This window comes from Chanos chanos, chromosome 15, assembly GCF_902362185.1.
Source record: "Chanos chanos chromosome 15, fChaCha1.1, whole genome shotgun sequence".
Lineage (NCBI taxonomy): Eukaryota > Metazoa > Chordata > Actinopteri > Gonorynchiformes > Chanidae > Chanos > Chanos chanos.
In genome coordinates this window covers 14,591,761-14,618,039 of record NC_044509.1, presented here as the reverse complement: position 1 = coordinate 14,618,039, position 26,279 = coordinate 14,591,761, and the positions used below count along the sequence as shown (strand labels likewise).

General features: G+C 40.4%; 3 protein-coding genes across 4 annotated transcripts; 1 reads left to right on the top strand and 2 right to left on the bottom strand.

Moving 5' to 3' along the window:
- Positions 1 to 4,314: 4,314 nt before the first annotated feature.
- ift46 (intraflagellar transport 46 homolog (Chlamydomonas)) lies at positions 4,315 to 8,235 on the bottom strand. Of its 2 annotated transcripts, none has more exons than XM_030793066.1 (12): positions 8,209 to 8,235; positions 7,621 to 7,717; positions 7,465 to 7,541; positions 7,127 to 7,263; positions 6,595 to 6,669; positions 6,307 to 6,400; positions 6,062 to 6,190; positions 5,784 to 5,902; positions 5,605 to 5,671; positions 4,769 to 4,829; positions 4,598 to 4,683; positions 4,315 to 4,407 (listed from the first exon to the last, which is right to left on the bottom strand). In XM_030793066.1, exons 1-12 carry the CDS (start codon positions 8,230 to 8,232, stop codon positions 4,315 to 4,317), a joined length of 1,059 nt encoding a protein of 352 aa, XP_030648926.1. In that variant the 5' UTR covers positions 8,233 to 8,235. The 2 variants fall into 2 exon arrangements, with proteins under 2 accessions (XP_030648926.1, XP_030648925.1); XM_030793065.1 differs by having other exon boundaries at positions 7,127 to 7,266; positions 8,209 to 8,232.
- A 399-nt stretch (positions 8,236 to 8,634) lies between these two features.
- vps11 (VPS11 core subunit of CORVET and HOPS complexes) lies at positions 8,635 to 15,899 on the bottom strand. Its single transcript, XM_030792480.1, has 16 exons — positions 15,758 to 15,899; positions 15,235 to 15,383; positions 14,980 to 15,115; positions 14,655 to 14,818; positions 14,305 to 14,552; positions 13,988 to 14,189; positions 13,742 to 13,893; positions 13,124 to 13,310; positions 12,879 to 13,022; positions 12,052 to 12,237; positions 11,764 to 11,925; positions 11,320 to 11,453; positions 10,608 to 10,810; positions 9,771 to 9,942; positions 9,261 to 9,483; positions 8,635 to 9,129 (listed from the first exon to the last, which is right to left on the bottom strand). The coding sequence occupies exons 1-16, from the start codon at positions 15,897 to 15,899 to the stop codon at positions 8,962 to 8,964; spliced, it is 2,772 nt and encodes a 923-aa protein (XP_030648340.1). The 3' UTR covers positions 8,635 to 8,961.
- Positions 15,900 to 16,599: 700 nt separating this feature from the next.
- hyou1 (hypoxia up-regulated 1) lies at positions 16,600 to 26,267 on the top strand. The gene is made up of 24 exons (XM_030792830.1): positions 16,600 to 16,834; positions 17,900 to 17,972; positions 18,279 to 18,372; positions 18,675 to 18,753; positions 18,949 to 19,103; positions 19,228 to 19,304; positions 19,403 to 19,584; positions 19,742 to 19,857; positions 20,065 to 20,251; positions 20,549 to 20,683; positions 20,799 to 20,881; positions 21,267 to 21,399; positions 21,500 to 21,687; positions 21,784 to 21,922; positions 22,053 to 22,110; positions 22,309 to 22,385; positions 22,552 to 22,701; positions 22,835 to 23,034; positions 23,137 to 23,224; positions 23,306 to 23,562; positions 24,133 to 24,217; positions 24,343 to 24,607; positions 24,718 to 24,822; positions 25,119 to 26,267. The coding sequence occupies exons 2-24, from the start codon at positions 17,906 to 17,908 to the stop codon at positions 25,166 to 25,168; spliced, it is 2,970 nt and encodes a 989-aa protein (XP_030648690.1). The 5' UTR covers positions 16,600 to 16,834; positions 17,900 to 17,905; the 3' UTR covers positions 25,169 to 26,267.
- Positions 26,268 to 26,279: the final 12 nt, after the last annotated feature.

Sequence of the window (26,279 nt, the reverse complement as noted above, 5' to 3'; positions counted from 1 at the left end):
CGGGTTGGTTATTGCCTTCTGACAATGTTCCGCTTCAGTTTGTCATTCCAGTGTATTCTGATAAGGTATTGACAATTTGGACCTCTGGAATGATTTCAGTGTTTTAGATATTGCCATAGCACAAGTTCAAATTGTAGAACATGCGTTATGAGCAAAGATCCTCTACAAATGCACGTCCTGAGTAGTCAGGTCAAGTTTGCCCATCACAAAAATAAAATTTATTATGATGATGGTGATGATGATGGTTACTATCTGTGTTGATGTTGACATGTTGTAATAGTAATGATAGAAATAATATCACTCTCTGTCTTTCTGATATGAGAGTCAATTATTATTTGCATTATTATTATAATATTTTAATTACTGCAATTTCAATAATACACAGTAATATCAATGGTATATTTAATAAATTTAAAGATATTTAATTATGAAATTGAAATAATTGTTACCTCTCTGTAAACCACCTCTACATACACCTGGTCTGTGAAACAAAGCAAAAGAAGTAGTTATGTTACATGAAGAAACTTTAACTGCAAATCACAGTTAGTTTGCATATTAAATATGTGAGGGTACCCTGATCGATTACTCTATTGGTTTTCTTCTGTGACCCTAACAAAACAAGGAAAGACTAAAACAGGACTTTGGTCATGAGTTAACAGATCATTGTAGGCTGTACTGCATTGTTATTAAAAGAGAATAGGGTATCTACAGACCCGAGTAAAGGTCTAACACATGTACTTGGATATTAATAAGTGACCAGATGTGATCAGGTCATTGAATGCACTGCACTGTACTGTTTGAGACTGAGACTGGGAGACCGAAGTAAGGGTGTCACGCATCCACACAAATAGGAACAAGTTTCTGTGCATTGTCACAATCACAAACGTCACTGGTCAGTTTATCTCATCCCTATTTCAGAGTAACATGTGCTGTGGTAATGTCTGCTAACATCTTTATGCCAGTGATGTGTTTAGACTCCTGCTCCAGTCTGGAGAGAGCAGGTATTACTGTACCTCTCCTTCCCCTCACAGGTATTACTGTACCTCTCCTTCCTCTCACAGGCTGTCTCTTTCTGCACACACCTGTCAACACTGATGAGACACACATGAGGATGATAAGTCCTTTTCAAGTTATTTTATATCAGATTTGCTATTATTCTAAGAGACACAATGACATACTCAGTATCACAAGAAATGATTCAAATCCTACCTCTTAGGCACTGCTGTGAAGAATGCAGTTTACAGCACAGAGACAGTGTGATCCACTGAAACCAACCACTACTGAGTTATGAACTGATTCAGTGTGATCTATTGATACCTGTAGATGATCTTTCCTCGGTAGTGTTTGCTAATACACACTATTATAATACATAATCCCAAGACACAGAGAGCAGCAACTGCTATGAAGAGAGAGGCTCTCTTGTCCAACAGAAGGGGGTTTTCTGAAGAAGTATTGCTGGAGACACATGCAGCGCTGACATTACCTGACAAGGCCACAGATGACAGATTCTGTTAGACTGTTATATAATTGAACTCCAAACTGGCTCTTCAACAAAATAGAAATTTGTCCCGTGACTTCCTGGTCAATCAAAACAATTGACAAACGCTTTAACTTCTATAATATCACTAAAATAATTAATAAGTTTGACATTTTAAGTGGTACATTTTCCCAGATATAATTCTTATGAATAAAGTAATGCAAATTCATCTTTTAGCCAGAAATTTGTCTGGATTGAAATTACAAGAGTCCGTCACTTACATAAAGAAGTACTAACATGACATGAAGAATTTCAATGATTTCAAAAGAGTATAACTAGTCAAATTGTTGTAATGCTTTAATGAAACTCTCAGGACCAAATCTCTTACCATCAATATATCTATGTGCTTGTGATGTCCCGTGTTGATTTGATACTGAACACATGTAATTGACACAGTCTGCCTCTGTTAGATTGTGCAATGTAAAAGTCTGGTTTCTCTTTCTGAAAGACAGTCTGTCATGTCCTGACATTGAGATGCCATTTCTCAGCCATTCAAAGTGCAGATTAAACCCACTGGCCTCACAGTCCAGAGTCAGCACACTGTGGGAGTAGTTGACTCGTATATTTGATGCAACTGGAAGAGCTACAGGGAGACTTTATTTTCATTTTTTTCAACATTATTTCACATGTGTACGTGTGTGTGTGTGTGTGTGTGTGTGTATGTATGTGTGTTTATTGGAATCAACCAATATATCTGAATAATGTTTATGTAAATGAAACAGAATATGAATGCTTGGAGGTGCAAAACATACTTGAAAAATTAATATTATTGTCATTGCTGTTTTTACCTAGGATATGAAATAGAAATTGTCTGCCTGTATTGAATGATTATACTTACATACAATGCTTAGAGTAATGCTGGACCTGTTGATTGACTTATTTGTAAAAGTAATTTCCTCTTCATATAAACCTTCAAACTCTGCTGTAAGATTCTCCAAAATGAGGGTGTTATTAACCAGGTTGAATAATGCCTTTCCACAACATGGTGGGAAACATTTTGTTTTACTGGGTGTGATGAATTCCAAGCATGTTTTTGCCGAATTTTCATCTGAATATTTTGTCCATTGCACTTTCTTCACTTGTTGAATATGATGCTTATCAAGGCTGATCCCTGGCAGCTCCACCTGACTGTGCAACACTCCTTCCACACTTTTCCTGTGTAGTTCTTGGGCTGTAAAAATAAAATTTCATTAGCCTATACTAACGTTAATGACTTAGGGAATGTACTACTAAGATGCATTAGCTGAATTAGTAATAAACTACTGCATTTCTTATGCTTCTAGTAATCAGTTTTTCACTAACAGAACAATGATGTGCACTCTAGATACATTGATGTTCGTCAGTCTTTAACTGAGAAGCAAGTACACGACACTTGATTACCAAAGTAACTGTACGACTTTGATTCACTTCCTGACAGAATGTCACAGATGAAGCACTCAATGAAATACTATGACAGTACCATCCAAAATCATTTACAACTTTGTTTAGTATGGAGATAAAAGAAATTGCATAAAATAAATATTAAAAGCGGAGTTTTAGCTTTGGCTGTTGTGCTAGTTAACATCAATACTAACTCATCCACCAGGACAACTCCTCCAGTTATTACTTTATTAAAAGAAAGAAAGAAAGAAAGAAAGAAAGAAAAAAGGAACAAATACACACACTTCCCATAAAATTTGAAAAACCTTCCAACCACATCATAAAATATGTGCACATTAACACTATGAATGAAAGATCAGAGATAAAAAAAAAACCCATTCATAATGGGTTCACTCCCCCCCCCCCCACCCCACAATGACACAATACAAAAGTCACCTCCATAAAGACTGTAACTCTTGTGTTTCATTTTGAAAAAAAAAGGGGGAAAAAACCCCAGTATGTTTATATTGATTTCTTACCTGGTGTTGTGCATTGGAAAAGAAGCTGAAGCAGGAGCACAACTTGACTGTGTCTTTTACACATAGTTTTTTTTTTTTTCCGGCTGAGCCGCCACCCTAAACCCTCAAAACTAGTAATACGCAATTTACTACTTCCGAAATCTCAAAACTTATGACACCCACATATAACGTGTGAAAAACAAGTTTCACTTAAAAATCTTACACTCTGTGCTCATAGCATTGAGAACTTAAACGGCTAACAGAAGAACATAGCAAGACCCTCCCTCACGCAAGGTAGAGGAAGTGAGTGGCTAGTTTTTGAGATATTAAAAGGCTGCCTTTAACAGCACCATTTACAGGTTTAGAATAGGAGAACGCTACTTATATTTCTTCACCTCTGATACACATTTAAAAACTGTCGCTGAAGTTCAATGATGGTTTTTATTAGAAAATATCATAAAAAGCAAACTGATACAATGTGCAATTTATGCAAATGTTTCAGTTCTATAGACAAAGCAAACCTGTTTAATACAATACTTTGTGTAATTCATGTAAAAAATACATATAAATAGAGTTTGAACTACAAATGCTTCTTTTTCCTTTCAGAAATGTGAGTTGATAAGGACAAAAGAGTCACCTCAGATTTCACTGCTGAATAACACACAGTCATAGACAACAGGTAACCAGACATGAAAAACAACATGAAAACAATTGTGACTTTTAAGACAGCTCATGACTGCTTATGAACAATATGACATAAAAGAAGAAAAGAAGAAAAGGATGCTCGGACAGAGAAAGATGACAACAACGTGCTTGACTTATGGTGCAAGTTACTAAAAACTGAGGTGATGACGACTGTCCTCAATCTAGAGTCAGCCTAGAGTCAGAGTTAGTCTAGAGTCAGTCTAGAGTTAGTGTCTCTGGCTCCCCAGTAGCTGCTCGAGGGACTGATGGAGTTTCAGACTTCTGGCCATCTGCTAAGACTTTGAAGTGCTAAAACCCAAAGATGGGAGATGTCAGAATATATTCATTCATTTGAAACAGACACACAAAGTCTCATTGTCCATGCTGTGTTAATGTAACTTTGTCAAAACAGGAATCGATTCACAAGCAAGAAAATGTCCAGAGCAACAAAACAGTATTTAAAGGGGTATTAAAGTCTTACTAACTGGACCATACAAACCTGAGAATTTTTAAATTCAGAGTAGAGTGTGAACAGCACATGGAGAGACTGGATGCGACTTTTGTACACAGGGATGTCTAAGACACCTACAAAGACAACATACATCAGATCTCATTACAGTCTCCCAAGAACAGTGTAAAAAAAAGAGAGAGAGGTAAAGATTTAACTCACCACATATTATGTCAATGTACTCAGCCAAATCACAGTTGATGTCCGCAGTGGGCAGGCTTATCTAAGAGGAGTGGGAAAGACAAAACAAGCCAAGTGTGTAATTTTCAATTTAGACCGTTTCAGTTAAATTGTACATCCCAAAACATTAAAGCGAGTCCATAGTGTCCTGTGAGAAAGTACGACATTAAACTCAAGTGTTTCTTCTCACGTATGATAATATGAAATGTTCTTTTGCTGATAATAACTCTTTCATTTCAACACTCAAAAGCAGCAACAAAAAAAAAACTTAAAAAAAAGAAAAATACCAATCCAGGTTCATTGTCTCGTAATTATTATTTTTATGTAAAAAGATACACACAAGAATTGGATCTCTGGAGAGCTGCCTGGCATTATCCCAATAACAAAACCACATACAATAAGTCATAGGGGGGGGGAAAAGTGGAAAAATGAAAACACCATCATACACTGCACAAAAATATGACATGTAAACCAGAAACAAAACAAATATATTAGTATGGTGCATCAGGAATCCAACAGAGGTTTAGCTGTCAGGTGACACACATACGGCACAGGCGTGATGTGGGCTCACAGAAAAGTTAGCTGTACAGGACACGCACAACACTGCAGCAGGAGGTGCTTTTGAATCTGATACTCCTGGTATTTAGACAAGTATAATTAGAAGAATGAAAACTTGCAAAGACAGGCTGAGTTTTTGGACTGTGACATAAGAGGGTGATGAGAATCATGGGGAAAAAACAACCACATTGTCACCCCCCCCCATATTGTCAGCCCCACCCCCCCCCCCCAAAAACATAGCTCAGATCTTTCAGACTGACCTTGCCCAGAAGCTCTTCAAATTCAGGTGGCCACTCCTGCATCAAAGTATCAATGTCTGGCATGGGTCTGGGGAAAAGACAGTCTCTCGTCAGCACACACACATGTATAACAGAATATTCCTCTGAGGCTAAGAGGCAGACTCTGAGAGGTGGATGAGGCAGAGCAGTTGGACCCTTGCCTGGTGTAATGGACCGTGGCAGGAGGCTTGGAGCGATGGAGCTCGCTGATGCTCTCGATCCAGTTTTCAACAGCCTTGGGATTTTTCTCTGGGTTCTCCACACTTTTCACCTTTACCTCCTGAGCAAAGTATACAGAGAGTCAGTTAGATTATTCCTCTTAACAGCGTTCACATGTGTATTCTCCAATTATATTTTCATATCAAACTGTGGATACAAAGGGTCTGGTTTCCATAGAGAGTGTGTGTGTGTGTGCGCGTGCGTGTGTATTTCCACTTACAGTTACGTTATGCTGTTTACTGTTTTCCGAAAGCCACAAGGATAATACAGTGGGGTCTGACTGTTTGGTGGAGGGCTCATCCAAAACTAGCAAGCCCAGATTATCCAGTTTCCCATCTGGCCGAGGAACCTGATGATAAGAAACGATTTTTCCGAACGGCAACGTAGTCGAAAGTTGAAATCGAACTCCTCTTGGATTAAAAATCAGTTAAGACATTCAGATTCAAAAGCTTGAGCGTGACTCACTTTGAGAAACGCGTCAATATCTCCGACGGCTGGAATGAAATCAGGGATGAAGGGCTTCAGTTTATGATCCAGGTCCACGGTCTGAGGGGTGTACCTGCAGGGACAAGCATTCATAGGACCAGTGACAGTAGACTGAACATTACACGAAAGGCAGAATACAGAGGCTTAATTAGATGTCTGTTTTTCTTCTAAGAGTGGGATTCCTTACAGAAGAATGTTTCATGAACCTAGAGGTAAATGTCAGAGGTGGGCCTCCGTTTGTGGTTTGCAGAAGGAAAATCACCTCACCTTGTGATGTACTGAAATAGCTCTTTGATCTCTGCTGAGACGAGAAGGTGTTCATAATCAGCAGGGTCATACGCTCTGTGAACGGGCACACAAATACACTATGGATTTGTCGCACTGACCTCAAACCACACCGCTAAATGCATCACTTGTCGTGATATAATCTGTACATATAAAGCATAAATATGTACATATAATCAGCGCCACATCAAGCCTCAATCTGCAGAACACTGTGCAAGTTGAGCTGACCCCGAGCCCAAGACTTTCATTACTGATAATGATGTCCGCATTGTTATCTAGTAAATGACAATAAAACTTGAAAAAAAAAAAAAAAATTACTCTAAAACTGAAGTGTCTGGCTCTCCTTACTTATTCTAAAACTCACTGTCACAAAAAGTTCTGCTCCATCACTTTAGACGTCTTAGGAAGTCTTCACGGGTCATGGGCCCTGTCGTTTGGATCATCAGTAACACAGTTTCTAAATGCTGGTTGTATCACAAACCATTTTCATGATTTTTGGCCCGATAGTTCTTACCCCTCAGGTGCGGACCCGGCCTCTCCTTCCTCTTCATCAGACTCCGTCTCATCAGAATCGTCGTCATCTTCTTCTTCCTCATCATCTTCCTCCTTTTCACTTATGTCACGCGGACCTGTGGGAAGCTCCTTCTTTTTCTGCTGTAAACAAGGTCACCTCATCAAAAGACCGTGCTGAACAGGGAGTGAGGAAATGATTTTTGTCACAAGAAGAGAGGGAAATTGTAAAGATTGACTCGTTATATGTCAAAATGAATAAAAATAACGTGCTGTTTCATGAACTTCGCGTTTGTGTGTAGTATGTTTTAATGCAGTGTAAAATAAGAGAAAATGAGATACCTTCCCCTCCCCCTCAAATTCATCACTGCTGTTGTTCGCCATAGTGTTTTGCTGGTGTCTGCCGGTCCGTCTGGAGACTAAAGAGTGGAAGTTCAGTAAAAACTAAACGTTCAGTGCCTATTTAGTGTCTTAGCAAACACTGCCCACAGAACTTACCTGTCTGACGAGGAGTAGGTGTACATACGCTAGCCACCTCCTCTGCGTCGTTTACGTCCAAACTTTCGTCGTATGGCTGGTTAGTTATCAGCTGTGTCTGAAATGCACATGCAAAATTTGTCATACTCGTAAAATACAATGTATGCTATCACAGGAACGTCGATACTGGTCGAGGTTAGCCCTTAAATTTAGTAAACTATGCTCGATGGCAACTCTTTTGGTACTCATTAAAATGTCCAAGTTAGCTCAGTAGCGCTAATATTTGTGCATCTGTATGGCTTATTGCATGAATCTGGCATGCTAGGTTACATACCACAGTAGTAGCTATTCTTGCAATAGTAGTGTAGATGTTACACAGCTAACTAACAACATAACACAGAAATAAGATTTATATAGCTAAGTTTACACACATATATGTGTATTAGCAATAGCTGCACTAGCCAATGCCAGTTAACAGTTCAAAATGGGGAAATACTATTTCGGAGATTTGCCAAAAGTTCTACTCACAATTTACCACTGTTCATAAACACAACACCCGGTAACGACCCAAAATAATAAGTTAATGTCAAAATGTTGCATATCGATTACCTTTTGCTGCTGCTTCCTCTCCATATACGCAAGACCTGTTTACTGTCACCTAGGGATACCGGTCTCGCGATACGAGGAGCCAGCACCGGGCCTCAGTGGGGGACGACAAAATGCTTGCGTCACGCAAGCATCCTGAAGGGAAATATCTAGCGAACATTCGCCTAAAACGTAGACATATAATAATAACACGAAGTTCGTAATATTAGACTGAGAGGTAGCCCCAGAATTAATACTATTATTACAATGAATTATTAACAATTCAAACAGAGAATAAATTCCAAGAATCCTTTCTCCCTGACGTTTCAAACACTTTTCAGTCCAAGCATGCAAAATTTCTGTGTGCAAAATACTGATTCATTTGTTTCAAGGAAATCAGGCAACTGCAGTATCAGTTTTGCGAGTCTTTATTATCTGTCAGTGATTAGTTGTGCTGAGAAATGAGCATTGCAACAAGCGTTTACAAGTTCTTTAGAAGTTCAGACCTTACATAGGAGCTCAAAATGACAAACACAACATTAAGCTTGCTACACATGTGGTACAAACATCCCACTTTAATTTTCCAAAAGCTGCATATTTCATTCCAGTCCTCCTTCCTGCAGTTTACAGTTTGCCTCAAGAAGAGCAGATATTAAACTTCATTCATAACAGAGCGCTTAATTACAAGAACCATTTTGCAAACCCATGATCAAAGTTCATGTACAGCTTTACACATAAGGGATTTCATTTTAAATGCTAAGACGACAGCCAGGGGGATCAGACTTGTCTCTTAGTGTGAATGAGCAGGTCTCTCTGCAGGTCTGCCTCCAGACTGCCCGCCCCCGCCTTCCCTCCTGGAGGGTCGGTGATCAACGTCAGTTTGTTGAACACTCCTCGGCCAAAGTAATCAGCGATCACGGAGAAACCATCGTTAGAATACCTCAGCTGTGGAAAAAGGAAGTGAGAAAGAAACGTCAGAGACAAGCTTACATGTTTCACCATCAAGTGAAAACAAACAAACAAACAAACAAACAAACAAACAAAAACAAGCGAGTAAAATGGGGCGGAGAGGGCACCTGGCGGTTGAAATGATCGTGCAAGTCTCTCTTTTGGTCTTGGGCTCTTAACATATCCATGACCTTGCGGTTTTCGGGAGTGCACGTCGGACACTCCGACTCGCTCTCAGCGTAGCTTTCGAAGCAGTGCTGATGGAAAGAGTGCCCACACAGGAAGTGCACTGACGGCAGCTCGAGGGGGCTGTTGCACATGCTGCACTTGGTCTTCTGAAAGATCTTTGCACTGTGAAGGAGACCTGAGCATGAACTCTCACAAAAAAAACCCCCACAGCTTACTTGAATAAAGGTAAGTTGAAGAAAGGTCAAATTTCCAGCACAGAAAGACTTTACTGATAACACCTTGTTACTATAATTATAACATAAGTATGTTAATGCTGGACTGATGTACGCGCGCTCCTTAGGAATGAATGTTTTATTGCTGGTCCTGTCTTAAAAATGCAAAAGGCATCAGGCATCACAGATACGGCCCATTCATGGATCACAGACATGTCCCGTTCGCGAGGGCGTCACCTGGTTCTTAGCTCCTGAATCTCGGAGCGCAGATGGGCGGTCTCTTCACGGTACTGCCGAATCTTCCGTTCGTCGTCCTCAATCTGCTGACTCTCTCTCTGTAGCTTGTTTATGAGGTAGTCCTTAATCACCGACAGTGTGGCGGTGGAGTTATGAGCTAGTGTTTGAACCACTGCGCAAAAAAAAAAAAAAAGGGAAAATCTTACCGTACATAATATTTGTGAAATGAGAACGTTTTGGCATGAGTCCTCATTGTACAAAGAGGACAAAAAAAAATAATATATAAACCCTAACTATAAAAAATGAGGAGATTCAGGCATACGCCAAGACTATAAAGTGAGAAAATCTTAGCACAGCAATATTTCCTTCAATATAGTTATGCAAAAAAAAAAAATTTTTTTGGCGTATGCCCTCAGGATAAAAATCGAAATTGCACAGATTGTAAAATGAGAAAATTATGACAGATCCTGACTGATCTATGAGATCCAAAAAATAAATGTGAAAATTCATATATATATATATATATATATATATATATATATATATATATATATATATATATATATATATATATATATATATATGTATATATTCATATATATATTCATATATATATATATATATATATACACACACACACACACACATACATACACACACATATATATATATATATATATATAGGGAGAGAGAGAGAGAGAGAGAGAGAGAAATTACTTTAAATAACATCTGATGTCACGGAGTGAAAAGAAAAACGGAGACATTGTTTCACAATGACAGGTGCAATAACCTCAAACAAGTCATAGGAAAACAAGAAATGAAGTGAATAAAGCGTACCAAGAAGGGGCGGCATTAGGTTATTTTGGTCAATGTGTTGCAAAACTTCACTGATGTAGGCTTTGCAGTCCTCCTCTTTACGTGCAAAGTAGCCAAGAGCCTGCTCCCACAAACAAACCTCCTGATCCCCAAAGCGCTTGCAGGCTTCAACCACTTTTCCATACTCTTCATTCTGCATGTGGTAGTGCATGATCTGTTGGTAGCTACAGAGAACATTGTAATTCAGACAATGAAATCAAACGATTTCAGAACATCAATGTCAGAACAATGCTTTTTGGGCAAGCTACCATTGTTATGAAGCTTGGAATGTGTTTATAACCAGTTTTGTGCATTACATTGGTAAGTGATTCAAGCAAGTTAAAGGACAGTGGTTTACAAATAGCATAAAAATATTAGAGGATAATTTCTTGTTTGTATATGCAAATCAGGAGATATTATAGCGCCATTGTGAACAGCCCTCGTTTGTTTGGCTCTGAATATAATAAAACTACTTGGCATTGGCTCTTGGATTTGACAAACTTAGAGTAAAAGAGAGAAATTGGTATAAACATTTATTAGGTCGTAGTAACACAAACTCTGCAACTGCCTATTGATAAAAAAATAAAAAAGCTTTGGAGGGAAATAAAATACATCTTCACTATGTTATTGTGGGTAAAAGATGCACGCACGGGGTGTACCAATCCGTGGTTTATAATTCAGAAAACACACTTACAGTTTTGCCTTCTCATACAGGTAGAGCACTCCCTCTTTAAAATTGTGCATTTGACACAGGACAAGAGCCTTGTCAAACACTGTGTTGTCACTTCTCAGGAGTGACAAGGCCTCCCCCTGCAGGACCTTCTTTTTCTGTAAATGCACAAACGACAGACCCATTCAGCCCGACTGAGGAGACAAGTGACTGACTCTACCGAAAAGAATGACATTTTCTGCGTTGGTCACGATTCACAGGAATTCATGTTTTACTGCATTCATGCCACCTCTTTTCCCTACAGATCATTTGTGATTTTAAGCTCTCCATGCTAAAATATACAGCTATGATATATTATTTACATACAATGTAATTTATTCAGTATTCCACACATGCCTGTATATCATTTCTATGGTTAACATACAGAATGTGCAGGAAAGTTGAATTCATGTCTGTAAGTGGGTTTACCTCTGTGTCCTTTTCGTGTGCCCAGTCCTGCAGTCGTAACTCCAACAGTGTGTCATATACACCCTGAGGTGAAAATGGCTCGACCTCAATCATGTGCTCCAGGAAGGCCCTAAGCTCCCTGGGGTTGTTAGCGAAGATAGGAATGAACTCCTCCGAACTGGCCTGCGTTTTGGGGTGAGGGACGGGACGAGGTTAACGTGCTCTTACACATAACCCCCCCCCCAAAAAAAAGAACTGCAAAGTAAACTGGAGGTGGTGGTCAGATCCATTCATTACCTTCTTCACCACATTTCTCTCCACGCTCTCCCTGTCGGCAGAGTCCTGGCTGGGCTGGTAGTCCGTGCACAGGCCCTTCAGCAGGAGAGTCGTGGCCTCTGGAACGTGGTGCATCAGGGTCTTACCATAGCGCTTCATGTTGCTCTCTGCCTGGTCGAACGGCAGCCGCCCGATATACCGCAGAGCCTCCTGGTAGTTCTGACACAGATCATAATAAATGGTTACACTTTACGAGGTTCCTTTTTCGTACTATTAGCTAAACCCTGTGACTACTGTGAGATCAACTGACTGTTGTACACAGAGGGGCCGTGATGGTAAGGTTAAAAGACAAGTGAAGGAGCCATTTTAGGGGTCTGTTCAGTTTCTGTTATTGTCCTTAACAGGCATGTCTGCTGTGGATTTTTTATTTTCTACAGAATGGAAATGATTAAAAAAGAAGTTATAGTTTGTTGGTTTTCAGTACACTGAAGCACCACAATGGCTTTTCAGTTATCCTCGCTTTGAGTTTGAGTTGATTACTGCTTTAAGTTCAGCTACGGGCTATTCATCACCTCATCCAGTAAAATAATGACTTCACCTCCATGAATCTACATCAACAATCAGTCATGGCTGATAAACAAAACTTCGGAGAAACATTCAATTGCATTCTTGTTTTTAACGAGGGGCTTGTGGAGCCCTCTAATGGCATCTAAATGCAAGTGAAAAAAAATGTACAAAAAAAAAAAAAAAGAAAGGTACAGTAAAGTCATTACAGTCAGTAAACATGAGGGATCCTCATTCAGGCAACAATACACCTTTTCAGCACCCGTGATGAGGAGTGTGAAGGAGAGCTTACTAACCTTCAGGTCCTCCAGCTGGATCTTCAGGTACCACTCATGATTCATGTGCTTCTCAGCCAGGAACACAGCATGCCTGTGGTATCCAGCTTGGCGGAGCACCTTGATGGCTATTTCAACATCAAAATGGACCTCGCTCTCGCTGCTCTGTGTTTAGCAGGGAAAAGGAGAAACGGACGCGAGTCAAACTAGGGCCATAAACCACAGACGTGGAAAAAGTACGGCTGGAGTTTCACAGCTGCACAGACCTTTATGAACTCCTCAAGCTTGGAGCTGTCCTTCAGCTTGGTGTAACAGTTAAGCAACAGCGTAGTGTGGTCAGCATTGGCCAGGGACTGTCTGTGTAGAGCCTGAAGGTACGCGGTAAGGTTGTGGATCCTCTGCGCATCCAGGAACTTGCGGATGACATAGGAGGGTTCGAGCTTCCCAATGGTGCTGAGGAAGACAGAAATAAAGAGTTATAATGACGTCCACGCAAACATGTACTGTCAAAGGCGGCATCGGATATATTTCTAGCAAAAGCAAATGTCTCATACAACTGAAAATTAGCAAAGGCTTTTACATTTTTCACAGTTTATAAGAAACAAGATGCTCAAGAGAACAAAAGGCACATCTAAACACATAGAAATTAGTCTTAGTTACCCAAACTATTACTCCTAATGATAACAATAGCAAGGAGACATGATTTATGATGATTTATCTCATACAATGTCAAAATATCAATCACTGAAAATTGCATAAAAATGTACAAATCTGCTAAAAATAAGTGAAGAATTACTATAAACACACATTTTCCATGGCTTAACTTTGTGTATTTTACTAAAAAAAAAGAAAAAAAAAGAAAAGAAAATCAAAGCAAATGCTACCGAATGTATTGTTGAATAGCTCCATCATGATCCCCTTTGAGATACAGATGGTCTCCATACTGCCTGAAGATCTCAGAGAGACCATCATTATCCAAGTGCTGGCTCTTGGCCAGGTTGATTGCCATCACAAAGAGGTTCTTCTTAAAGAGCATCTATGGAGAAGAGAGGGAAACACAGTGGTTACTGGTGCTTCATCAGAACTGCACTGTTCACTGAACTTTAAGAAAAATTCACAGCTGAGCTCACCTCAAGCTTGGTCTGAGTGTCTTTCTCCTGCAAAACGAACATCCGTCCATCATGCATAAGGATGTAGAATGAGCCCCACTCCGCTAAAACATCAATGACGTTATCAAATGTAGCACTGTAGGCGATGAACTTGTTGTCCAGGTCATATATCGTTAAGATCTGCTTTTCCGAAGGTGATGTCTCCCTGCTTCCAAAATCTGGCCTAAATAACAAAGGAGATTTTTTTTCCATAAACAGAGTAGAAAGCTGATCATTAAAAAAATGATTGACTTAAACGGCACAATGCACAAACGGGGCCAGATGCGCGCTGCTCGTACTTGTTGGGCGATTTTGTATCTCGAGTAAGAAGCAGAAGATAACCCCGGTGCCAGTGGGCCAGGATCTTGTGTCCATCGAAGGCAAAGCAAGGCCCACGCTCGTCAGGCTGGTACAGATACACGCACTCATCCCCAGCAACGATAAACTGGGAGTCCTGGGAAGGGTCCGTAAGCGCAGAACAGCGCAGCGCACAGCCATGTGTGTCCAGTTCCAGTCGAGGGTACTCCTTCACGGACAGAGTGTAACACTGCCAGCGCAAAGGGAAAAAAAAAGTAAACAGCCGAATCCTTTGTGCTTTAGTTCAAAACCAGACACAAATACAAATTTAGAATGTGAGAATGCTGAGTACCTGGACTTTCTCTAAGGTGGCGACGAACAAGTGAGTGACCTTTCCACCCTGACGAAAAGCTAGTCCTGTGATTGGGCAGTTTCCCTCGTGAAGGGTTAAAGTTTTACTGTGTCGGTCCCTGGTGATGTCTCCTTTTGTCAACACCACACTTCCATCTGTAAAGCCTAAAAAGATAATACGGCAAATAACGATAATGATCGTATCACAGAAAATAATATCAGTGGTACCTCATCCTGACAACATTTTTTTCCCCCCAAGCTGATTGTATGTTGTACCTATAGATGGATACAGACAGACAATAGAGTTTATGAGACATGCCACACACCTATAGCCATGAAGTTAAGGTTTTCATGTACACTCAGACAGGACACTTCTGTGGGTTTGTTTCCAGGAATGGCTGGGAAAATCCGGGTACACAGAGGGTTCCCACTGTCTCTCTTGTCTAGATTCCATACTTTTACCTAAAGCACAAGCATTTTTTTTTTTCAAAACACAGTTTAAGTGTGTGTCTTGTAATCAGTTTTCAGGTCCAGATCATCTGCACACACGTCTTTTCACCATCCAGTGACACAGTTCTTACCAGTGGATTTATTCCAGGTTCATCTTGGCCTACTGAGACCAGAATGCTATGTTGTTTCAGCTGGTACAGGTGAGTCACGCGGAGTTTGTAGGCTTGGAAAGATGTCAGCTGCAAGGACCGAGTCAAAAACCAAATCTGACCATCCATATGTGAATCGTCTAAATTAAGGAAACAACGCCAGTTTTGACAGGTCTATGATTTATGATTCCCCATAAGAATCATTTAATGAGTTTAATGCTTGATTAGGAGATAACGACTGAGAAGAATGGACGATGACAGAAAAAAGATAGAAAGTAAAGAAAAAAGAAAAGAGCAATAGAGACGAGGGTGTGCATCATCTTTGCAGTTTGCAAAATGTCCAAAATGCGAAACCAGTGCGTCTCTGTGTAAATTAAAACAGATATTATGTCAACACCCACATAACTTAATAACACTTATCTTTATCGAGTATCAAAATAGCGAAGTCTCACGATAAATGACAGAAATTTTAGCGTTACAATACACTGCAGCAATGAAAGGATATCTCCGAGAACAATGTGCCCCCGACCTGAATCACAAGCCGATATGCCAACTGGTAATGTGAAATTTTTCCCATTTTCTCCGGGATCCTTAACTGTCTCTTTATCAAAAAACACAAATCGTCTCCACTGTAAAAATGCAGCCATTTTGTCACTTGTTCCTGTTTACAAGATCATGTGACTTGTGATACGGATCATGTGAACCTTGCTCTCGGAACGTGGGACTGTATATGAACTGATTGAATTTACATTAATGAAATGAAAATAAAGAACTTGGAAATGTCACCGATCAGAGAATGTGCTTAACTGCTCTTTAAGTCAGTTAAAGCGTCACCATAAAACTAAATATGTGCAAAGTTATCACACAGAATTGATTAAATATGAGACAGAAAACTCCCGTCTACTCTATCTGAATTTAGCGTGCTTTTAACATAGGTTTTGAAACGATTATTTAGACTGGGCAACCATAAGACCTAAATGAACAATGCTGTGATTGAACAAGAACAGTCTGGTAACAATTATCGTCAAACTTTGTGTCTGAGTTACATCATATGCAGCGTGAGCGCTGTTAGCTTGCTTCACAAGACGCACGAATTTGAAGTCATCAACTGAGACTGTTTGCCTTTTAACCCCCACGCCTATTTATTTAACGTGGACCAATCGAAAACTCGAATACTTGGAAGACGCACCTCTCCGGCTGTGGTTTAGCACGTGGACCTATCACTGGTAAGTATTTTGAGGAAAAGGGGCGAGCCTTGACGTTTACGAGTTCAACGTTTTACTCGCGGAACAAGGAGCTGCGTGGATCCAATGAGATCACGCCGCGTTCAGGGCCCAATGGCTAGAACAAGCCGGTGACTCCTACAGCGACATCAAGCTATTCTAGTAGTGTGGCTAAAAAGCATTGATAGCTCACTTGCTCTTGTCCCTAGTTAATATTCTGACACGTAGTATACGTCAGAAATAACCAGTCGCTTGGTGTATAATTGCACGCACGGCAAGTTTTTAAAATTGCTAATTCCTGTAGTGTTAGGCACTGGTTCACTGTTAACAATCAAATTAAACTTCTCTGCTGACTGAAGGTAAGTTCCGTTATATTTCATTTCAGAACATGCTGTACATTTTCAGCTTCGCGTTTACGACTTCAAATGCACAATATTGTTTGTGTTCATAAAGTCATGGTGCGAGTATGTATACTTCTCGATTGTCTGTGGCTAATAGAAAGCACCTTGCTATGCTTTGGTGGCTCTAGCTTTTCATTTAGCCAGTAAGCAACATACTGTTCTCTTTGATTAATTTAGACCTACACATAATGCCCAACACGTAGAATTATTAATCCATTTTACAACTGTTTTTGGTGAGAAAATATGGATTTCTCTTTACGTTTTATAGTGTCTAAACTGACAGCAGCTGAGACCATTCTACCACAGCCTAATACGTCACTAACAGCCCAAAGGCAGCCTGGAAGTTTCCACATTTTTAATGATCTTACGGAGAATGCTTACAGTGAAGCGTTTGCCATGAGTTTTACTTTTATATTCACGTTAACAGTATTAGGTATCTCAGTCTCAGCATTTTAGTCAGGAAGTATCTGATAACTGCGGTAACACCTGACCTGACAGGATATGCTCATCCTATTCATGCTTAATCAGAGTAACGTTGCCTTTGTAATTAATGCCACGTGTGTGCAAGATTGAATCCACACCGGTGGGTGGGATCGGTCTAACTAGAAAGCTACTTCACGTTACGCGATTAAACAAAGCACCTGACTGTACCTGGAGAAACGAGCCCGGTTGTCTCCACCCATAGGTTGACGTATGGCATTGTACACATTGGCTGAAAGACAGCGAAGCCAATGTCAGTATTTCTGCACAAGTCAATGTTTGATTTTGTTTTTTTTCCCCCAATGCGCACACGTTTAGTACATTTACTGTCTTAGTGTCCCAAACATTTGTACTCCGATGAACCCTATCCAGGATTCTGATACAAAGAATCAGAACCTTGTGTTTCTGTAATACTGATCGATGATGAGACGGTCTGTGGTTATTAAAGGGTTGATGTGTTTCATTGTTTTGTTTGGCCATTCATTAATGTTTCATAAATGTCAAACACTTTTTTTTAAAAGAGCTGTTTTGGCATTTTTATAGGTCACGATGAGGAGGGAACTGTCGTTATGGACATTCTGTTGCCTTGTTGTAGCATTATTGCCTTCTCAAACAGGTGAGTAATTTGTGATTTTTAAATGCTGTATTTTGATGTACCCTTTTTTGATGAACCCATTATTGCCATTTAGATGTTCTAGTTTCTGATGAAATACTTACTGATTTACCTTTTACTAAAAGGATTTAATACAAATCATGGTATTTTGATATTGCTATTGAATTTCAAATTAGAGTCATTACATTTTGTTCAGTTATGTGTGATATTGTTCAGAGAGTTAGTGTCTGTAAAATTCGCCATAACAAAGGAGGTTAAAAAAATAGACTGAGTGTTGTGTTGGCCTTATGGTGTTCTCTGTCTCCACAGCCTCCGTTGCAGTCATGTCTGTCGACTTGGGCAGTGAATGGATGAAAATAGCTATAGTCAAGCCTGGTGTGCCAATGGAGATTGTCCTGAACAAGTAAGAACGTAGCCTGTTTTTGCTTTTTCCCTTTGGGCCGAAAAACACATTCTGTGTAGTTTGATGCGTGGCCATTCTATTTTAGTTTTCCCTGGAAAATGCACTTACAAAGTGATCTTTCAAATGACTGTGGCTTATATTTGATTTTTAAGAGCGAAATAACCTTTAAAGTTTTTTTGCTTAAAATAACCTGCAACTACACATGCAAATTTGTCTTACAAACACGCATAAACATCACAACTCTTTTTCACTGTTTTTCCCAAGATCCCTCCCAGTAACCTTTACGTTTTTGTTTTCCCCAGGGAGTCAAGAAGAAAAACTCCGGTAGCTGTGTGCTTAAAAGAAAATGAAAGACTTTTTGGAGATGGTGCTCTTGCAGTGGTATGTATATAATTTCATGCTCGCTTGCTGAATATTTCTATTTAGTTTAAGAAATCATGTCATAAACATATGCTTACTGTAAATACCCCTCTATTCTAAATAGTTTCTTTCTTAATTTTGCTTTATATTGTTTTAGCAGTGCAGAGCTTCATCATTTTAACATTTCTGTACCTTTTTTTTTTTCCCCCCTTGCAGTCTGTGAAGAACCCCAAATTTGTTTACAGATATCTGCAGAACCTCCTGGGGAAGAAGGGGGATAACCCCCAGGTCGCACAATATAAAAAATATTTCCCAGAGCACCAAATAGAAACAGACGAGAAGAGGGGGACAATTTATTTTAAATATTCAGAGTGAGTCTTGTTTACCAAATATCCATGTTTATTTGTGAGACTGCAGGGTTTTTTTTGTTTTTTTTTTTAACACAAAGGTGTGGTCCTCTAACCAGTGCTGTTTGCCTGTCTGTTTGTCATCTAGAGAAATTCAGTACTCTCCAGAGGAAATCCTAGGCATGGCTTTGAACTACTCTCGCGGACTGGCTCAGGACTTTGCAGGTTTGAACTACATTTCTGAAGTTTAAGTGGTAATCTTAGTCAAATCTGCCAAACTACCCCAGAAATCCCATTTTTATGTTTTGTTTTCCTCTCCGCAGAGCAGCCCATTAAAGATGCAGTAATCACCGTCCCAGCCTACTTCAACCAAGCGGAGCGTAGGGCAGTCTTAAACGCCGCCCAGATGGCAGGTCTTAAGGTTCTTCAGCTTATTAATGACAATACTGCCGTAGCTTTGAACTATGGGGTCTTCAGAAGGAAGGACATCAACTCAACGGCCCAGGTACTACATAAGCACTACTCACATATTATCCAACCTAAAGCATGTTCAAGGGCCTAGTGTAAATTTCAACCAAAGTTAAAAACGAAGGTCTCAGACTTGTTTTTGTAACGTTCGCCCCCCGCTGTTCTTCTCTCTCTCTTGTTTTCACGTTTTGAAGAACGTGATGTTTTATGATATGGGCTCTGGCAGTACTGTGGCCACAATTGTCACTTACCAGACGGTGAAGACGAAAGACATGGGTACACAGCCACAGCTGCAGATCCGTGGAGTGGGGTGAGTCTCTGCCTTCAGCATGTTGACTTACTTGGGGATGCTCCAATGTTTAAAAATTAATTAATGAATTAATTTTGTGTGTGTGTGTGCGTGTGTGTTATTAACAGTTCAGGGCAGTTCCCTTGGTTTTGGTAACTTGAGTTAAAGCATTCACAGTGGAGTGGAACAGAGATTAAAGTCGATCTTTCTTTTGGGGGTGGGGCTTAGGTTTGATCGGACTCTGGGTGGATTTGAAATGGAGCTTAGGCTTAGAGACTATCTGGCCAAGCTTTTTAATGAACAAAAGAAATCCAAAAAAGATGTAAGAGAGAACCTCCGTGCCATGGCCAAACTGCTCAAGGAGGCCCAAAGACTTAAAACTGTACTGAGTGCCAACGCAGAGCACACGGCTCAGGTAAGAGTAAAAACCAAGTCATTTCTCTGCTTGACCAGACCCAGGCTTATATTGATTTTCAAGTTTCTATTTTACAAATAAAGGAACATTTTAGGGCTGTTCCTCAGAGTATTTTGTGTTTGTTCAAAAAAGAGCGCTGTATCATCTCCACATATGTTCAATAATCGCTAACATATAATTCTGGAATGGAGTGACTAATCAAAATATCAACATTCTGAACAACTCGAATCAACGTCCCATAGAATCTAACAGGGACAACGGAAATGTTGTTGAAAGCGCTTTGAACTTGCATTGTAGGTTGAGGGCCTCATGGATGACATTGACTTCAAAGCCAAGGTGACTCGCACTGAGTTTGAGACTCTGTGTGCAGACCTGTTTGAAAGAGTTCCAGGGCCGGTGCAGGCTGCGCTGGGTTCAGCCGAGATGTCCATGGTGAGTATCGCTCTGCCGTGGAATTCCAACTCGGCGCTGAAATGCGCACTCTACCAAGATGACAAAGGGGAGAAATGCCGCTCACCTGTTTGTTTTTGGTATGTTCATCACGCAGGATGAGATTGAGCAAGTCATCTTGGTGGGAGGATCAACCAGGGTACCCAAAGTGCAGGAAGTACTGCTGAAAGCTGTCGGAAAGTAAGTTTTTTTTTGTTTTTTTTTTGTTTTTTTTATGAATCAGTCACAGAAATATCAAATAGTTATGTAGTACTGTACATGATATCTCTTACCCAGGAGATATTTAAAGTCAAGAACAGGTGAGAGCGCTTGCAATAAACAGCCTATGTAATGGTCAGAGACAAATATATTGGCATACAAATCCAGCAATTTGGACTTTTTTGCAATTCGGCTTTGTCGAAGTGTGAAGACCAAGACAATGGTCTCCTTGCTTTGTCCATAATAATATAATTTGGCTTTCCCGTTTCTGTGTGAGTATCTTTAGAAATTTCTGAGACAAGGAATATTTCCATAGGCAGCTGTTATTTTTCTTCCTTCCTCTTAACACTCACGTCCTCACTTTTAGACCAGAACTGGGCAAGAATATTAATGCTGATGAAGCTGCAGCAATGGGTGCTGTGTACCAAGCTGCCGCCCTCAGCAAAGCTTTCAAAGTCAAACCTTTCCTGGTCCGCGACGCCGCGGTGTTCCCGATTCAGGTAACCAGGCGACGGATGCTACACTCCAAAACCGAGTATGTGCTTTTTTTAACGCTTGCTTGGGTCTAACCTGAACGTTCCTCCAAATCCCCCTCCTCAGGTTGAATTCAGTCGCGAGACTGAGGAGGAAGATGGAACAAAAAGCCTCAAGCACAACAAACGCATTCTGTTCCAGAGAATGGCTCCTTATCCCCAACGGAAAGTCATCACCTTTAACCGATACACGGGCGACTTTGTCTTCTACATTAACTATGGAGACCTCAGCTTCCTCGGTGAACAAGACCTCAGGTAAAACGGGAAGACTGTGGACGTCGAACCTCGACGTCTGACGTCTGAGGTTTTGGTCTGGTGAAGTGTTTGTAAGTTTATCTGTTGGTTCCGCAGAGTGTTTGGCTCTCAAAATCTGACAACGGTTAAGCTGTCTGGAGTGGGCGAGAGCTTCAAGAAACACGCAGACGCTGAATCGAAGGGAATCAAGGCGCATTTTAACATGGATGAGAGCGGAGTGCTGCTTTTAGACAGGGTGAGTTCCCTACAGTCTGGTGTTACTTTGTGTACTCCTCGCTTTGATTTGGTGAGATGTTTTTGTTGTTGTTTTTTTTGTTTTTTTTTTTTTAAATAAAGTTGTATTTAATCGACTGAATGTATTCCAGGTCGAGTCTGTGTTTGAGACTGTGGTGGAGGAGAAAGAGGAGGAGTCAACACTGACAAGTAGGATTAAACATCAAATTATTTATTTATTTATTTATTTTTCTGCTTAATTAATATCAATTTTTTTTCTATGTACATGGTTAATGGATAGTTGCACACTTGCTTTGCTTGTTTATTTTGTGTTAGTTTCGATGGCTTCGTTTAAAGTGAGATGTTAATTTTTTAACGTGTTTGAAAATGTCTCTCTTTTGATAAAAGAACTTGGAAACACAATATCAAGCCTCTTTGGAGGTGGAAGCTCAGAGCCTGCCCAAAATGCAACAGAGCCGGTTCAGGTAATTTTGTGTTAATCTTTTCAAATTAAGTTTTAATTATTCACGTCATAAATATATATGTGTGTGTGTGTGTATATATATCTTACTCTATCAGTGACAGTAGAACATGACAAAAGCATAATGAATTCACTTTGTGTTGATCATATTCTTTGAAAATGCCATTTAGGATGAAGAGGAGGTTCCACCAGAGGCAAGTAAAGATGAACAGACAGAGAAAGGTGAGTCTGCCAGTGAGAAGCAAGACGAGAAGCCAGAAGGTGAGCCTGAGGAGAAGAAAGCAGGTGAAGACGGGTCCGACAGCAAAGCGGAGGCCCAGGTGAGGTTCTGACTTAAGGTTAAACTTAATGACTGTACAGCGGATAATGTCCGTAACTGCTTCAAGCGACTTCTTGGCATTCAGTGACCGTTTTTTTTTTCTTCTTTTTTCTCCCTCGGCTCTTATCGTTTAGGGAGAAAAGGAGGCGAAGCCTGAGAAGACAGACGATGGCGGAAAAACGGGGGATAAGGAAGATAAAGAGGATAAAGAGGCATCAGACAAGAAAGCCAAATCCCAGAAAAAGAGTAAGATATCTGAAGAAATAGGGGTGCAGCTTGAGGTTAATGACGTCCCTAATCCGAGCCCTGAGGATATCGACGTCTCCAAAAAGAAGTAAGAATCTCTTACGTTGCGCTCTTTATCTTGTGAAATTCGGGGTGTATGGTGTTAATAACATGGCCAGAGCAAATATTGACCGATCCTCCTCCAAATCAGGCTGCAGGATCTCACTAATCGTGATCTGGAGAAACAAGAAAGGGAGAAAGCCCTCAACAGCTTGGAAGCGTTCATCTTCGAAACACAGGTAAAAACATTCCCACCCTCCCGTTATTGTTGTGATTTGTATGAGTCTTGTGACTACTTTTCTTTTTTTTTCTCCTCTCAGGACAAGCTGTACCAGGAGGAGTACCAGGCAGTAGTGACCGAGGAGGAGAAAGAGGAGATCTCCGGGAAGCTGAGCGAGGCGTCCAACTGGATGGACGAGGAGGGGTACTCGGCAAACACCAAGGAGCTGAAGGAGAAGTTGTCGGAGCTTAAGAAGCTGTGTAAGTCCATGTTCTTCAGGGTGGAGGAACGTAAGAAGTGGCCTGATAGACTGGCAGCCCTGGACAGCATGCTCAACCACTCCACTGTCTTCCTCAAGTGAGTTCATGTCACTTCAGTGCAACGGAACGCCATGCGTTTGCTAGCTTGTGCTGCGTATTGTCGCTGTCAGTCGTTCGGTGCATGATTGCATGAGTCTTTGTGGTATTATGCTACAGCTCGCTATTTCTTGTACGGCTTTGCACCGTAGCATCGGCGCTGAGTGTTACTTTGTGTTACAATCACTCCCCTCAGGAGTTTTGTACCTGTCGGAACCTGGGCTATGTTATTTAACCAGTTAACTGCATGTGCTTATGTTGATTGCTCTCAATAAGAATGTCTGCAGAATGATCAGGTAGAAATGTCCTCACACAGGCTACTAACCAAAACAGCTTTCTCAGAAAAATGTATAGACCTGTTTTGTTGCCCCACCCCCAAACTGTCTCTATATAATCTGTCCGAAAGATTTGCTAATAAAGTCTGTTGCAAATTACATGGATGCATGTGTCTTCTGTGAAAGAACTGATCTAACATGATATAACTGGAATCACATCTGCACACTGTGAACAAATCGTAGAATTTGGAAAAACATTATGGTTGCCAAATGGTTTTTTTTTTCCCTCCACACAGAAGTATGAAACTCCTTCCAGAGGACGATCAAATATTTACCGAGGTAGAGATGAAGACTTTGGAAAAAGTTATTAACGAGACCATGGTACGTAATGACTCCGTCTACTGTGCAGATCATTCATTTTGTACATTGTGTTTATTGTACCATTTGGCACCGGATTTATTTGTAAATTTATTCAACGTGTTTGACCTTCTGTGACCTTTTTCTAGACGTGGAAAAACGACACGGTGGCTGAGCAAGAGAAACGCTCTCCCACAGAGAAACCGGTTCTGCTGTCGAAAGATATCGAGTCCAAGATTTCTCTCTTAGAACGCGAGGTCAACTACCTCCTGAACAAGGCCAAGTTCACTAAACCGAAGACTAAACCCAAGGCCAAGGACAAGAACTCCACCAACACAGAGGGCAGCAAAGGCAACAGCAGCTCGGCGGACTCGGAGAAAGTCATTCCTCCCAAGGACGAGTCGACGGATAAAGGTGAAAATGAACGACGTGTTCCGGTGCCTCAGAGTGACGTCAAGCTCCTTTCGCTACCAACAGCAAACGTATGAAAAATGTTTTTTTTTTTTTTTTTTTTTAAATTGCAGTTGATGGTGAGGAGGTGAAGCCAGCGCAAGAGCCCCCCACTGTGGAGAATACAGGAGGAGAATCTGAATCGGAGAGCCAGCCAAAGCCGACTGATGAAAGCACAGGTATGCGTCATCTCACTCATCTTAAAGGGACATAACTGAACTGAATTTTGCTTTCAAGAAATGCACTAATTTTGTATGTGAAAATATCCATTATGACTAACACTTTTATGACGCATTATGACTAACTCCATATTCTCATCTGGCTGCTCTCCTTAGTAATTTGCTGAAAATGACTGCATTATTTACTATAATTTTCTGTATTTACTGTGAATTATGAATATTAAATTTGCAGTCAAAAATGTAAAAAAAGTGTGTATAAATATGTGTGTAATACTTTTTCTCTTTCCAATTTCCAGAGACATCCGAGAACGATAAAGCAGAAAACCATATAGGAGATGAATTATAACAACTGGAACTCTTGGAATTTTTTTTTTTGCTGTATTTATTGACTGTGTTTAATTGTTTTTTTTTTTTTTTCTTTTTTCTTTTTGTTAATCTGTTCTCCTTCATCAAACGCAAAAAGTGTCATACGTTCAGCTCAGATATACGGGTTTTACATTTCAGTGGTGTTGAAATGCCCCCCCCCCAAGGTTTCTTTCTTTCTCTCCCCCCCCGCCGACTTTAGCATCACCTTCACACCCCCCATGGCCACACGCACCTTTTCTCTCGTCATGACAACGACGCGTATAGTATGTACAAAGACAAAACAACAAGCAACTTCACTCTAACCTTAGTTTGTCTTGATTCTCTGCTTCAGTAGTGGTTTTTTTTTTTTCCATTCGTCCTTTCAGATCTTTAGCCCACTGCTTTGCCCATTAGCAGACAGGCGTAGGCACTTATGAATCATAATGGGTCGTGTCGGACCAGATCGAGAACGTTAATTGACGTCTTCTGACCTCAACATTGAATCACAGGGTTCCGTGTCAAACCTGAATGTGCTGATTCTCTGTTTTATTGAATTCGCTCAAATTGCGGCTCTTGTTTTTACTGTAGGTTGTTCGGATTCCGTGTTAAATTCTCTCTGAGAAGCCCGTTGGCTCTCCTTGCATTGAGAAACAAAAATGCCTTCGTCATTAAAAACCCCTGATGTATATTTCACACGCTGATCCCCAGCACTGACTTCTCCGACATACCCAGTCCACAACATGTGACGTTCAGTCACGCTCATCTGAAACATTTAGCTGACTTTTTTTTTTTTTTTCCCCCTTCTTTCCTCGGATTCCGGTGTGTATTTTAAGGCCATTTGACTGCACTGACATCAGAAGAATAGCCTGGAGGGTTTTCTTTTTTCTTTTCTTTCTTTTTTTTTTTTGTTTTCTTTCATCAATTCACCTGTTCTGAAAAGAAGAAAGAAAAATAAGACCAGACCTGACGTGAAGTTTGGAGACGTGTCTATTTTTGCATCGTCCTGGTTTTGAGGGATTGAGGAGAAAAGATTACAAATGGACTGGGAAAGGGAGACAATTTTGTTTCTAAGCTGTTAATAAAGTCTCTTTTTTTTAAAACCCGCTCTCTGG